The sequence below is a fragment of the Eriocheir sinensis genome, unplaced genomic scaffold, assembly GCF_024679095.1.
Source record: "Eriocheir sinensis breed Jianghai 21 unplaced genomic scaffold, ASM2467909v1 Scaffold565, whole genome shotgun sequence".
NCBI lineage: Eukaryota > Metazoa > Arthropoda > Malacostraca > Decapoda > Varunidae > Eriocheir > Eriocheir sinensis.
In genome coordinates, this window is record NW_026111904.1 from 5565 (window position 1) to 21886 (window position 16322).

General features: G+C 42.0%; 2 protein-coding genes across 3 annotated transcripts in view; both read right to left on the reverse strand.

The window, feature by feature from the left end:
• Window positions 1–835: 835 nt before the first annotated feature.
• LOC126993127 (zwei Ig domain protein zig-8-like) overlaps window positions 836–16322 on the reverse strand; it is a 57439-nt gene continuing 41952 nt past the window's right edge. For both annotated transcript variants that reach the window (XM_050851990.1, XM_050851991.1), the window contains 2 exons: window positions 11668–11881; window positions 836–2834 (listed from right to left, as the gene is read on the reverse strand). In XM_050851990.1, the coding sequence (XP_050707947.1) occupies window positions 2695–2834; window positions 11668–11881 (354 nt within the window). In that variant the 3' untranslated portion in view covers window positions 836–2694. The remainder of the gene's footprint in view (window positions 2835–11667; window positions 11882–16322) is intronic.
• The window catches only part of LOC126993126 (innexin inx2-like), a 98287-nt gene continuing 95396 nt past the window's right edge, over window positions 13432–16322 (reverse strand). The window contains exon 7 of the mRNA XM_050851989.1: window positions 13432–13555. The gene's annotated coding sequence lies outside the window, so the exon portion shown is untranslated. The remainder of the gene's footprint in view (window positions 13556–16322) is intronic.

Genomic DNA, 16322 nt, shown 5'->3' on the forward strand with positions numbered 1-16322 from the left:
CTCCGCGGGTAACGAGGGTGTGAGATTGCCCCTTGGGACGTCGTTGCCTGCGTCTTGACTTTCACTCCAAATGTAATTATTGGTGTTTTCCCCTTTAAGACTAAGCAGTGCCAGAGTATTACGATTTCTTGTGTATTATACTGTCTTAAATGTTTTTAAAATCAAAACAATATGAGCAAAAACCCTCCATTACTTTTCGGCCTATGATTTACAACACCCCTCTGAGAATTTGGTATTGGTATAGGATTCCTCCCATCTTTGTTGTCATGGATGCGTGCATGCTCATTTTCTTATTGGTCCTTAGTTTTTTATGTAAACCTTTGTACCATTGTATCTTTTTAGTTTCCTGGTGCTACTTCCACATGTATCCTTCGTTGTATAATCACACTCTGTCCTGCCTGGGGGTTGGGATGGCATGCTCCTCCCTTCTCCTTTGTTGTTTTCTTGCAACACTAAACGATCAATCAACCAATTATATATAAACATCCTGGCTGATGAATTTCCTTACGGATATTAAGATATTCGATAGCCATTAACCGAGTGAATGGATCTGAAACCAAATGAATGTTGTTGTTGATACATTTAATTAAGTTTAACAGAATACAACTCTTCTTGCATTATTCAGTAAAAAATAATAATATTCTTAAGATTTTATATTTCTCCCAACCTCCCAAAGCCTTCATTGTCTCTCTCTCTCTCTCTGTCTCTCTCTCTCTCTCTCTCTCTCTCTCTCTCTCTCTCTCTCTCTCTCTCTCTCTCTCTCTCTCTCTCTCTCTCTCTCTCTCTCTCTGTGTCTGTCTCTGTCTCTCTCTCTGTCTGTCTGTCTGTCTGTCTGTCTGTCTGTCTGTCTGTCTGTCTGTCTGTCTGTCTGTCTGTCTGTCTGTCTGTCTGTCTGTCTGTCTGTCTGTCTGTCTGTCTCTCTCTCTCTCTCTCTCTCTCTCTCTCTCTCTCTCTCTCTCTCTCTCTCTCTCTCTCTCTCTCTCTCTCTCTCTCTCTCTCTCTCTCTCCTGAAATGAGACGAAAGGATGAGACTGAGAATGAAAAAAAGGAGTGAGGGGGGCGGAAGGATAGAAAGGTGGGGAGAGAGAAAAAAAAAAGTACTCGATCTGCAAATTTCTTGTTCAATATCTTTATTTCCATAATTCGATTTACTTACCATTTTTTTATATATTTTGGACACATACATGAAAATCTTCCTCATCAATCTTATTAACCGTGTAGCAGCGACGGACCAAATTTGTGGCTTTACCGTGCAGCAGCGACGGACCAAATTTGTGGCTTTACCGTGTAGCAGCGACGGGCCAAATTTGTGGCTTTACCGTGTAGCAGCGACGAGCCAAATTTGTGGCTTTACCGTGTAGCAGCGACGGACCAAATTTGTGGCTTTACCGTGTACCAGCGATGGGCCAAATTTGTGCCATGATATAAACCCCCCAAAATACAAAACAGATGATACATAATCTGATCACAAATGCTTTGATAAATATTATGAAATGGTTTGTGTGAGGGGTGATTTTTTCTCATTTTTCTCGCTTGGAGGGACCATTAAGAAACATGATCCCCGCTGCTACCAGGTTTTAAGTGAAACCCACCATTGATATGACAGGTCTCCTCTCCCATTCCTTGAGGTGTGATTAGAGTGGATGAAAGACTGTAGTTTAGGAAATAGGAAGTTGGAGTTGAGGAAGATAATCTTGTGTGTATGTTGATTATAAAAACTGAGGTGGGCCTAATGGCAAATAACTGTCAAGATTCCTGAACATGTCTGCAAGCCATCTCACATATTCGGCTGTCATGACGTCACCCCTCAATGCTTCTCAGAACACTAATTATTGTATGCAACGGGTAAGGACGATATTAATTTTGATGTGACAATGATAGGTAGATTAGTAAATATGATATGAGTAAGGACGATAGTAATTTTGATAGGACAGTGATAGGTAGAATAGTAAATATGGTATGATACGGACGATAGTAATTTTGATTGGACAGTGATAGGTAGAATAGTAAATATGGTATGATACGGACGATAGTAGTTATGGTATTACTATGAATTGTGTGAATAAAAAAATGATATATTACTATACAACCACGGCAATTGTAACTGTTTGACAATGGATACGGTCAATAGCTTTTAAGTGTAACAACGGGAAAAGACAATAGTGTTTATGGTATTACAACAGATAAAGGCAATATAAAATGTCATATTACAACATTATTATGGCAGTAGTTATAATGCCCTTTTATCGTAATTCATTCCAGTATTCTTTTCATAATAATGTATAGTGTAACGTCTTCCAAGTTATTGTACATATTAAATGGGGAAATAATTGTGCGTTGAGAGTATCTATTGGTCCTTGGTCTCCAGTTACATTATTACGGAAATCAATGTCGTACAGCGGAGAGAGAAAAAAAAGTCTTTCCCTAGTGAACGCAGAAAACTACAGGTCATCAATATGTTAGTTGAAACACCAAGCATTTTGTATCATTTGATAAACCATCATGTTCTGTTAGCAGAAATTTATGCACATTCCAAAAATGCTTACTATAACATTTACGTAAAACTAATATTAAAACAGTAATACAGTCTTGACACGGAAACATCAATTAACACTATTTGAGCCAGAATTCTCTCCTGTACTGATAGAGTGGTGAGGAGAATTTCAGGGCAAATAAGGTATCACCCAGCATGAATCAAGTTCCCTTATAAAATACGTTCACCAAACAAACCAGCATCACAGCAAACAGCCGAGATAGGATGCTTATGCTGTTCAGTTGTATCACGGTGATCGCGCTTGACTCCAGACGCTGAATAGCTGCTGTCTTGAAGTGACCTGAAGTGTAAAATTTGGTTAGTAATTATAATATCTGGACCAGATTAGGACAGTACAAACGAAATATGGTTATGCTAAACAAAACTATTGTATTTCCAAGTAAAACTGGCCGATGGGGTAGTGGCGGCTGCGGGGTTAGCCAAGCCCCGCACCTTGCCACACACTCTCAACACCCCTCGCTTCCTCTGCAGCCGCCACTACCCCATCGGCCAGTTTCACGTGGAAAACTATAGCGTCGATCGGCGCTATTGGTAACGATCAAAACAAACAAAACGACTGTGAAGGCGGCCCTAAGTCCCTTTTCTATATGTTTTCCCATTCGTGAAACTTTCAGACGCCGAGTAGCTGCAATCTTGAAGTGACCTGAAGCGTAAAAGCTGAAGTGAATATATCTTTTACAGAAAACGGCGGACGAAAGGTAAAATAAATAGGAAATAGGTCCCGGCAACCCGCTTCTCCTAAACAAAGGTATTAAGAGACAGTATGAAGTCAATATCCCGTTATATATACGTAAACATTATTATAATTAAAATTTTATGGTGTGCTAGTTTCTTGATATCAAAGTCCCTGATCATGATTTGTTCTCCTGGCAAATTATTTTTTTCAATATTTCTTTTCTATTCTTCATATTCATTTATTGGCTTATCTCCAGATTTCAACATCGATCATGCTCTGTTGGTCATGTGCGAATCTACGTAGGATTGTCAAGGTATGCTGGTCGTATTACTAAACAATTCGTCGTCCAAGCACACATATTTGACAAGGCTTTCATAGGAGTTTGGGACATTTCCAGGAGTAGTTTTATGACCCTGGTGGTAATTTGACCCTTCCTGTGTGCCGTGAACCTAAAGAAACACTCATTAGAACCCGATTGACCCCCTCTTTGACCTTTAGAAATAGGTAATGTGAGAAGCCAAAGTGAGAAGCCAAAATATCGACCTTACTGTTATCTCGATTCCCATGTCATTTAGCTCAAATTCTAAGAAAAAAAAGTTCTTACAAGCATGCCAATAATCCTTTTGAATGTTTCGAGACCTTTTCTAAATGTAAACAAATAGATGATTTTTCATGTTTCAGCTGAGATTGAAATTTTAACACAAAAGAAAACGTTTTATGAACTTGCTTCTGTTCAGGTTTGAAGATAATGTTATATATTATTTGTCATTATTTTTTTTCTATTTTTTTTTTCGGTTATACATTATTATTTTATTGCGTGTTGTAAACTGAAAACTGCTGCAATCTGATTTTTTTTTTAAGATTGCCTTATAAATGTGCATATGATTATGATTTTTCTTCGAATGTGAATTTTTACTTTCTTTTATTTCAGATATTAGTGTCACTTAAAACATGAATTTTCCATACATTTTTGCTTCAATTCTTGTTTCTTGTCAACAGTGTAATCATTTTAAAACAACATGTACATAGGCTTTTGAAGTTTTGCATTTCTTTTTCAAATAATTTACGTTTTGAGGAGGAACGCATTTTATTTTTTTCATTGCTTTCACTATTTGAACTTTTCGACTATTTGAACTTTTCGACTATTTGAACTTTTCGACTATTTGAACTCTAAAGTGGAGCACATCTTGAATCACTTTCCCTTCGCTGATATCTCCATCTTAGGAGATTTCAATGTTCACCAGAGCTTTGGCTTTCATCCTCTAACTGACCTCACAATCGAGAGAGCCCGGGTTCGATTTCCGGGCGGAGTGGAAAAATTTGGGCGGTTTTTCCGATATCCTACGCCCCTGTCCACCCAGCAGTGAATGGGTACCAGGTATTAATCGGGGGTTGTGTCCCGTCTCCTGGGGTCTGTACCCTTCTCCTATAATTCCTTCCCCTTCTGTCTCTCTCCGGCATATGACCACAGATGTTGCGCCGACTAAACCAAACTTTCCTTTTTTTCTTAACTGACCAGCCTGGTAAACAAGCCTACAACTTTGGTCTCCTCATTGATCTAGAGCAGTTGGTTCAGCACCCTACACGTATCCCAGACCGCTTTGGAGATAAGCCCAACATTCTAGACCTCTACCTAGCCTTTAAATCTTCAGCATATTATATCAAAATGGTCTTCCGATCACAACTTTATTTCCGCACTCTGTCTTATCGCTTCTGTACATCCTCTGGGTCCACCGAAGAGGCGGTGTTTCTGGCAATTCGCTTCAGCTTGGTGGGATGATCTGAGGATGTACTTTTCCGATTTTTCGTGGAATGAATACTGCTTCAAGGAGAGAGAGACTCCTCTGTGTGTGCCCAGCGCATTTCGTAGGTGAATATCTCTGGAAAGGAGACACACATTCCATTTCCTTCTCTACTCATGTTAAAAAGCTTTAGGTCAATCACACTTGTCTTGTTCTATAAAAGATAGAGAGGGAGCTCACGAAGGTACCAAAGCCTTCCACTCCTGCTAACCATGATCTTTACATTTTCTTACAAAATCGCGCCCAATATATTTTTCGACTCACCAAAATATATTTCACTCGTAGAAAATGCCACAGCCTTGCTCTTTCTAATCCTAGCCTTTTGACATCTACTTTTCTCTCCTGCTGGAAGAACGCCTCCATACAGCCTGTGCCCAAGAGAGGTGACCACTCGAATCACTCAAGCTAACGTTCTATAGTTTTACTTTCTTTACTTTTTGATGATTTTGAAAAAAAAAAACCTAACCAGAAAGTTCTTAAGTTTCTTTCAACTCCTGAACTTCTCTCTAATCACCCGTATGGATTCCGAGAAGGGCGTTCTACTGGTGATCTTCCTCCTTTTTGACAGACACCTGGTCATCCTCTCTTGCCCGTTTCGGGGAAACTTTTGCAGTTGCCTTGGACATTTCGAAAGCTTCAGACAGAGTCTCGCACAAATATTTGCAACCCTTCTATAGTTTGTCCCTCTTTCTGTACTTTTATCTCCAGTTTCTTTTGTGGCCGATCTATCTCTGCTGTGGTTGACGGCCACTATTTTTCACACAAAGCCATCAATAGTGGTGCCGCACAGGGCTCTGCCCTGTCCCCCACTCTGTTGTTTATTAATGATCTTACCAAAACAATTTGTCCTATCCACTTCGATGATGATGACTTTTCTGCCTTACTCAGTATGTTTGGACAGAAGACCCTCCCAACAGGAATTACAAGACTATAGATTGGAGGCTGCAGAACGCTGAAGCTCAGACCTTGCCATCATTTCTGAATGGGGTAGGAGAAATTTAATGTCCTTCAACTATAAAAAAAACTCAATTTCTCCACCTATATATCAACTCTACACACTCTTCCAAAAACCTCTCCCTCATTCTTCAGTAGCACTCAGCTTTCACCATCTTCTACACTAAACATTCTTGGTCTATCCGTAACTCAAAATCTTAACTCCAGGTTAGGCGTTCTGTATCGTCTCCACCAGTTTTATCGCCCTTCCAGATGCTATCCGTATCCAAGGCCTTGTCCGCCATGGTATGGAGTGTGCATCTCATGTGTGGAGGGGTTCCACAAACACCGTCCTTTTAGACAGAGTAGAGTCAGAGCTCTTCGTTTCGTCAATTCCCCTCCTCTTACTGACGGACCTCTCCTACTTAAGGGGCTATTACACTGGGCAAATTTTCCGTGAATCTTCAGTCAAACCACGATTTCCGCTGGCGTGGTTCTCATATTTCCGCGTTTTTCTGACGTGTCCACGATCTTCCAAAGCAACGGTAGATTTCACCAAAGGACGACGGTATTACTCACCATCATCATCATCAGCAATAACAAGAAACAAATGAGAACCACGCTAGCGGAAATCGTGGTTTGACTGAAGATCCACGGAAAATTTGCCCAGTGTAATAGCCCCTTTAAATTACTCTGCAATGTTGTCTTTCTTTTTATCTTCTATCAATATTATCATTCTGACTGCTTTTCCGAAATTTTTAACTGCATGTCTTTACCTCCACCCACGGACCCGCTGTCCAAAGCCCTTATGCAAAAGTTAACCAGCATCTTCATTATTTTATTCCATTCTTTGTTATGGGGATGATCTGGCACCCTTTAAAAAAAATATCGAAAATGAGAAACGCTCTGGCATGACCGTTTCTACATCAGCTATTAAATGACAACTTTATTTGCATTTTTCCGAGAACTTAAATGTCTTACCGAGCCTGAGTTTAAATGCCTAATAAGCAGGCGTGGCGAACCAGTCCCAATGCGGGTTGCTTTCCTTCCTCCCACTCAGATGAACTAGTGCCTGGGGGAGCTATTGCTAAGGCATCAGACCATTTACTATTGCCCTGAAGCCTTTCACTGACATCATGTTAAAGCGGAAACGGCTTGTGGAGATGACAGGCGAATGGCAATCTATACAAAGGAAAACGCAAATAACGGGTACGCGCCAACACTCAAGTCCAAGTTCAAGCTCATCGCTACCACGAGATCCCTCACCACCACAACAACCAACACACCAATCGTTACATTTAAAAGTATGGTTGAAATGCATGAAAGTCAAGTATGCACAATATTTTAGAGTAAAGTTTGCCACCCAAGTGACTGTGATAGAACACAATTTTGGCCATGACAAGTGTAATCTACTTACAAGCATGTTTGGAATTAATATCTACATAAAAAAGGATTGAAAAGTGAAAAGTGAAGAAGAACACTATAAGCAATGAAAATAAACCAGGCGAGCTTTGAAGAAAGTTTGGAAAGTTTCATTTAGTCGGCGCAACATCTGTGGTCATATGCCGGAGAGAGACAGAAGGGGAAGGAATTACAGGAGAAGGGAACAGACCCCAGGAGACGGGACACAACCCCCGATTAATACCTGGTACCCATTCACTGCTGGGTGGACAGGGGCGTAGGGTATCAGAAAAGCCGCCAAATTTCTTCCACTCCGCCCGGAAATCGAAACTGGGCTCTCTCGATTGTGAGCCGAGTGTGCTAACCACTGCACCACGAAGCCCCCTTGAGCCTGGGAGATCAAACCTGGCAACAATGAATGACTTGGCGCGTCCCGATACCCTCGCCCTATAGAGCGATTAATACCTTTGAAAGGGGGACACAGGAGCCACACCATAAGACAAATGCATTGACATGTGATTAGTGAACCCTAAGGAATCATATAATAACAGGTCTGGGACATTGACTATTTGATTCCGCTATGACAAGAAAATGGAAGAAAAATCGTTAATCGCCGTTTTCTTTCATCTATGATAATCTGGATAATAATACGTTAGTCGCATCTGCCCCTTTAGTCTCTACGCGAGTGTCATAAAACTCTAAGGTTAAGAACTAGGGATGTTGCAATACAAAATTAATCAAAAAATCCATATCTATCTATCTATCTATCTATATCTATCTATCTATCTATATTTATATCTATCTATCTATCTATCTATATTTATATCTATCTATCTATCTATCTATATTTATATCTATCTATCTATCTATCTATATCTATCTATCTATTTATCTATTTATTTATCTATATTTATATCTATCTATCTATCTATCTATATTTCTCTCTCTCTCTCTCTCTCTCTCTCTCTCTCTCTCTCTCTCTCTCTCTCTCTCTCTTGCATAATATAGTGCAAATAAGTTCAGACTGCACATTTTCTTATGATATTTTTTGCTACTAAATGAAAAGTTTTTAACATTTTTTTCGCTAAATTTGTTAGGAAGGTTATAAAGCAAATTTTCTGTTGCAATAATGACGAAACAGATGGACTTAAATAAAAAAAAATCACAAAAAAAGAAAAAAATATCACACCTCATTATATTTTCGGGTATGTTGATTCTTCATAACATATATCCAAATAAAGATCCTCGGGCTATTTATAAAAAAGAGGCGGATCCTTCCCTTGGACTAGCCTTCCTTTGTCTGTATTCCTCCTGTTTACATTATAACCTCTTTCAGGAGGGGAGTATCAAGACACCTCTCCGCCCGAAGTTGCCCTCTCTTTCCCGGCCACTCTTTACTTCTTACAGGGGCGGTGCTTAGCGGGCTCTTTCGGTTTTCATTTGCCCTTGAGCCGCTTCCTTTACTGTATATATTGATGTTGGTGTAGCCAGAGAGTAAATTCCCTTTTATGCAGACGAGATTGAAAGCTATTGCTATTTCTGCTCTATTGACCTTCTGTTGACTTTTCTACATTCATCTAATTAAGTCTTTCTTGAGCGACAAGTGCTCTTCGGAGCTGACGAAAAGTAGGGTTCAGGTTCAGGGAGATTGCGGAAGTCTTGCCTTTGAATCGGCACTTTCTGATGTGGTCTTGATATATTTATTTCCGGCGATGAATGTGGGTAATACTTGTGAATCTTGTCACTGTATATTTATTTCCGGCGATGAATGTGGGTAATACTTGTGAATCTTGTGACTATATTTATTTCCGGCGATGAATGTGGGTAATACTTGTGAATCTTGTGACTATATTTATTTCCGGCGATGAATGTGGGTAATACTTGTGAATCTTGTGACTATATTTATTTCCGACGATGAATGTGGGTAATACTTGTCAATCTTGTCACTGTATATTTATTTCCGGCGATGAATGTGGGTAATACTTGTAAATCTTGTCACTGTATATTTATTTCCGGCGATGAATGTGGGTAATACTTGTAAATCTTGTGACTATATTTATTTCCGGCGATGAATGTGGGTAATACTTGTAAATCTTGTCACTGTATATTTATTTCCGGCGATGAATGGAGGTAATACTTGTGAATCTTGTGACTATATTTATTTCCGGCGATGAATGTGGGTAATACTTGTAAATCTTGTGACGATATTTATTTCCGGCGATGAATGGAGGTAATACTTGTAAATCTTGTGACTATATTTATTTCCGGCGATGAATGTGGGTAATACTTGTAAATCTTGTCACTGTATATTTATTTCCGGCGATGAATGGAGGTAATACTTGTAAATCTTGTGACTGTATATTTATTTCCGGCGATGAATGTGGGTAATACTTGTGAATCTTGTGACTATATTTATTTCCGGCGATGAATGTGGGTAATACTTGTGAATCTTGTGACTATATTTATTTCCGGCGATGAATGTGGGTAATACTTGTGAATCTTGTGACTATATTTATTTCCGGCGATGAATGTGGGTAATACTTGTGAATCTTGTGACGATATTTATTTCCGGCGATGAATGGAGGTAATACTTGTGAATCTTGTGACTATATTTATTTCCGGCGATGAATGGAGGTAATACTTGTTAATCTTGTGACTGTATATTTATTTCCGGCGATGAATGTGGGTAATACTTGTAAATCTTGTGACTGTATATTTATTTCCGGCGATGAATGTGGGTAATACTTGTGAATCTTGTGACTATATTTATTTCCGGCAATGAATGTGGGTAATACTTGTAAATCTTGTGACTATATTTATTTCCGGCGATGAATGTGGGTAATACTTGTAAATCTTGTCACTGTATATTTATTTCCGGCGATGAATGTAGGTAATACTTGTAAATCTTGTCACTGTATATTTATTTCCGGCGATGAATGTAGGTAATACTTGTAAATCTTGTGACTATATTTATTTCCGGCGATGAATGTGGGTAATACTTGTAAATCTTGTCACTGTATATTTATTTCCGGCGATGAATGTGGGTAATACTTGTGAATCTTGTGACTATATTCATTTCCGGCGATGAATGGAGGTAATACTTGTGAATCTTGTGACTATATTTATTTCCGGCGATGAATGTTGGTAATACTTGTAAATCTTGTGACTATATTTATTTCTAGCGATGAATGTTGGTAATACTTGTAAATCTTGTGACTATATTTATTTCTAGCGATGAATGTGGGTAATACTTGTAAATCTTGTTACTATATTTATTTCCGGCGATGAATGTGGGTAATACTTGTAAATCTTGTGACTATATTTATTTCCGCCGATGAATGGAGGTAATACTTGTCAATCTTGTGACTATATTTATTTCCGGCGATGAATGTGGGTAATACTTGTGAATCTTGTGACCGTATATTTATTTCCGGCGATGAATGTGGGTAATACTTGTAAATCTTGTGACTATTTATTTCTGGAGATGAATTACTCATGTGCATTGTGCCTCGATGAAAAGACGGGATGATTATTCATTTTTTTTCCTGTTGTTGTGCTCGACGTTTCGATCCTTCCCTGGCCGTAACCTTGAAGAATATTGAATAATCATCCCGCCTTCTCCTCGGGGCACAATACACATGAGTAATTCATCGCCGGAAATAAATATACAGTCACAAGATGTACAAGTATTGCCTACATTCAATAGAAGAAGCAAAGCAAAACGCAACCCACTCAACCCCACCGCCTCCCAGTATATGAGGAAACGACCAGTCAGTCAGCGCTGTGCATTTACCCAACAATCAGCGTACAACACCCGCGCATATAAGAATGTACAGACCACAGTGTCATCATCAAAACGTCGTGTACAGTAACCCTACGTTTGGACAGCTCCTACGAACCTTGCCGCTCAAGAAAGACTTAACCCGGTAGCAGCAGGGATTATGTTTCTTAAAGGTCCCTCTAAGCGAGAAAAATGAGCAAAAATCATCACTCACGCAAACCATTACATAATCTATATCAACGCATTTGTGGTCAGTTTATGCATCATTTATTTTTGGGGGTTTATATCATGGCAAAAATGTGTCCCATCGCTGGTACACGGTGAAGCCACAAATTTGGCCCGTCGCTGCTCCCGGGTTAATATGACAAACAGAGGAAACTTAGCAAAAGCAGAGCTGTCTCATTTACGATACAAAATATAGCACCAGCAGAAGTAGCAGCAGCCTAAGCAGTAATAGCAGTAGTAGTATGAGTAGCAGTATTAGTATAGGATTAGCAGGCACGTGAAATTATATATATACCTTCAGAAACAAACACGATGATGGAAGCGGGAGTGATGTTGTTACCGGTGCAGGTGTAGTTCCCAGTGTCAGTAAAGGTGGCATCTCTTATGGTGATCCTGGAGACGGCAGGGTTCCTTGAGATCATGGCAACAGTGACGCCTCCACGGGACTGGTCGTAGTTGATCATCTTGTTGTTGTGGAACCAGAAGATGAACTGGGGTGGTGTCAAGCCCTGGGTGGATAATACATCACCTTTTTTACAACCATGGTCAGTAACTAAGTCTGACAAAACAAAAGCATGCAACACAAACTTTGGACATATTCTGGCACAAATCTTTGCTTTCCTAACTACTTTCCTTCGAAGTATATCCCTCTATCAATGCTTTTCCGTCTGGTTTCCTTTCAGGTCGATTTATTTCTCCATTGCTTGGTGGAGAGACTTCGTGGTGCAGTGGTTAGCACACTCGACTCACAACCGAGAGAGCCCGGGTTCGATTCCCGGGCGGAGTGGAGAAATTTGCGCGGCTTTTCCGATACCCTACGCCCCTGTCCACCCAGCAGTGAATGGGTACCAGGTATTAATCGGGGGTTGTGTCCCGTCTCCTGGGATCTGTTCCCTTCCATAATTCCTTCCCCTTCTGTCTCTCTCCGGCATATGACCACAGATGTTGCGCCGACTAAATGAAACTTTCCAACTTTTTTGCATTGATTGGTGGTCATTGTTCTCCTCCAAAACACATCAATAGTGGTGATCCGCAGGGCTCTATTATTCACCCTTCTCCCTTTTCGTTGTTCATTAACGATGTTCCTTCCATAACAAACTGTTCTATCCACTCCTATGCCGATGTTTCTACTCTGCATTACTCAATCTCTTTCAAAAGAGGCCCTCCCAGCAGGAATTACATGACTCGAGGCTAGACGCTTCAGAACGCTTGACCCTAAGTCAACATATATATACCAAGTCAAGTCATACGGTGCAGGTTTGTGGGAGGAGACACGGCCGAGACGTGGTTTGTGCGTGACGTTGCTTGGAGCCAAACTAGAGAATGTAGAAACAGGGATTTAGAGAAAACGAAAAAAAGGCGGACTAATTTAAATCTATCACTTCAACATGCCCTCCCTCACACCCCACACCGCCGTTTGTAGGCATTGGATTTACAGTCACGCAATAGCACAATACAAAGGCTTATTTTTTTTCATCAGTGGCTTGCCTGAACGCGCTGTGAAAGAAAGCAAGCATTCACATCCAGAGTGCACACACGGCCGCAACTTTAGTCACCCCTGAACTGGCGGGTATTTTTTTTTTACCTTCAAGTGACATCATCCCGCTGCTCCGCCCCCAAACCGCCCCCTGTGCATACCGGTCGCAGTTTTGATGCAGAATGACTTGACTTGGTATATATAGACTTATGCTTGACCACTGGCATTGCACAGGGAGGCGAAAGCCATTGGGACTTAGGGGACGACTGGTATTTGGAGGCTTACTAGATGAGCTAGTACAGTCTGTTCAAGCCTGTGGCGTAGACATTGATATCCTGGAACATTTTTTATAGCTTGGCAGCGTTGTGCAGAGAAGGCGGTGTCTGCGTAGCCAACGTGCGAAAGCGGCATCCCGGAGGACCCAGGTTCAAGTGCCGCCCACCACTATAGGCTGATAATTTCCAGTCATCGCCGAGTCGCCAAAAACTACCCACATGCTGTCTTGAGCACCTATCAACTCAGACTCTAGATTAACTCGCTAAGAGGTTAGGAAATGAGCTTCGGGAGGGGAGGATGAAAAAAGTTGGAAAGTTTCGTTTAGTCGGCGCAACATCTGTGGTCATATGCCGGAGAGAGACAGAAGGGGAAGGAATTATAGGAGAAGGGAACAGACCCCAGGAGACGGGACACAACCCCCGATTAATACCTGGTACCCATTCACTGCTGGGTGGACAGGGGCGTAGGGTATCGGAAAAGCCGCCCAAATTTTTTCACTCCGCCCGGGAATCGAACCCGGGCTCTCTCGGTTGTGAGCCAAGAATACTAACGAGGGGAGGATGAGCCAAGTAAGATGGTGCCACTATAAAACATTTGCCTGCGTCATATCGAGTTGGGATCGGCCAGCAGGCCCCATTAAGAAAGCCTACTGGGGCCTTTGGCAGAACGTATAAGGAATTAACGGGGAGTCTCGTTATAAAGTCTTTCGTCGGATGGGCTTGGTCTATGGAGTTATAGACTCACTTAGCAGGAGCATGGGACGTTGTGGATAGGATACCTGTGCAGAAAGACAAAGGTCCGGGTCTTTAACCTCTTGACTGCAAATTTCCTACCAGAAGACCTCACCAAGCTACAGGAGTGAATCAAAAAAGTGGCTGCTACAATTCAATGAAGAAAAATGTACAAAGTCCTGCACCTTGGGAGGGGATATCCAGAACACCAATACCACATGGGAAACACTCCACTATCCACCACAGAGACAGAGAAAGACCTGGGACTGTATGTTATCAGGCTACCAGTGAGAGCCAAAGTCGTTCCAATCGCAGCAGACGGGTTAAGTCGCTTGTGCTTCCTGCCTTACTCTTTTTGCTGTACGACATAGACTTAAAGAGGCGGATTGATGCATATGGCAATAGGTGCCTGAGAAGAATCATGAAATATGGCTGGAAAACTGTGCCTAACCACCATTTACTCTGTGAGCCTGAGTTCAGGCTATTTACCTGCATAGTTGAGCGCCAACTCCGGCTCTACGGACATATGGCTCGCTACCTACAATCTGACCATACTCATCATATTGTTTATGTACGAAACAACCCAGAGTATAGAAGGGCAAAGGGGCGCCCCCTAAGCTCGTGATTTGAGCCTGTCCATATATCCTGCCATTAAGTATTTAGGTTGGGAAGGGGACCTGCATGGAGCCTTGCCCGGACTAACTGATTGATACACATACTCCGCCCCCTCCCAACACACTTGTGTCTTATATTACACACACACACACACACACGAACTTCTCAACGCACACACGACGCCCCCCCCCCACCCCCACCCCACCCCTTCCGACACACACACACACACATACACACACACACACACACACACAGCATCTCAATCCAAAACCCAGAGGTACCGGGTTCGATATAATCTCCTTTAGTCTCTTGAGTCTCCTTTAATCCGTGCACTTGCCCGCCCAGCACTGAAAGGGCACGGGGTGTCCGTCGAGGGTTGTGTTCCGCCTCCCAGTCGTGTGTGGTTGTAAGATTTCAACCATTCTAAAAAATCAGCTGCCATAGCTTCAAAACTCATAATCGCGAGGTCAAAGCGTGATAGACCACGGTGACTTACACACACACACACACACACACACACACACACACACCAGGCGGTGGCTGAGTCGACAGAGTGACGGCACCGCGTTCAGGAGGACGCGAGTTCAATCCCCGCCCGGTGCCACCAAGCTGGGATTTTTCAGCCGCCGCCGAGTGGCTTAAAACTACCCACATGCTGTCCAGAAGACCACCTATCAACCCGGACTCTAGATTCTAGGATTAAAGATGACCTCCGGGAGGGCAGCATGAGCCAATGCAAGATGGCGCCACTATAAACACTCGCCTGCGCCAGAACGGGCTGGGCCGACCATCAGGCCCCACCGGGAAGAAGCCTTGAGGCGACCATCATGCCCCACCGGGAAGAAGCCTACCGGCGCAATAGGCCGCGACGTAAAAAAAAAAAAAAAAAAAAAAAGTTGCCAGACTGTCGTACTCTGCCTCTAATGTTTGCCGATTTCCGACCCAAATCCTTCATTCATATATGGTTATCGTTTAAATTTTTAATTATAATTATTGATGCGCCTTGGCAACAGGTATGGGCCAGAAACCGGTAAATACGCGGCTCTGAGTACGATAATATGGCAACGGTGACACACACACACACACACACACACACACACACACACACACACGGCCCGGTAGCTCAGTGGACAGAGCGTCTGCCTCACAAACAGAGGGACCGGGGTTCAACTACTCGGCCGGGTGAAGATAAGTTGGGTTTATCTTCTTTCACGTGTATCCCCTGTTCACCCAGCAGTGAGTAGGTACGCGACGTCAGGCAAGTTGTGACCTCGTTGTCGCGGTGTGCTGTGTGTGAGTGGTCTCAGCCCTACCCAAAGATCGGTACTACGAGCTCTGTGCTCCTCTGTAGGGGAACAGCTGGCTGTCTGGAGAGAGACCCGCAGCAGACCAAGAGGTGAATTACACACCGCTCCGATTGCTCACAGGCTTCGCGGCGTGGCAGGCAGAGGTTCGAACCCCCATAAGGCCGTTTTATTTCCGCTGACTAGGAGTGGTTACTGCCCCCCCTTGAGCAAGGGGTATATGGTGTGTGGCGTGTGAGGTTCCAGCAATACCCAGATATCGACTAATAAGCCTTGCTCTATCGGTAGCCACGGTATACTTGCTGGCGATTGCGAGTCCAACTCGTGATCAGGCCGTGATGAATATATATATATATATATATATATATATATATATATATATATATATATATATATATATATATATATATATATATATATATATATATATATATATATATATATATATATATATATATATATATATATATATATATATCATAGACTCCGTATCCTGGACGCATGTCGGGGGAACCACCTAAATATTAGGCGGGCAAACTCTCAAAAC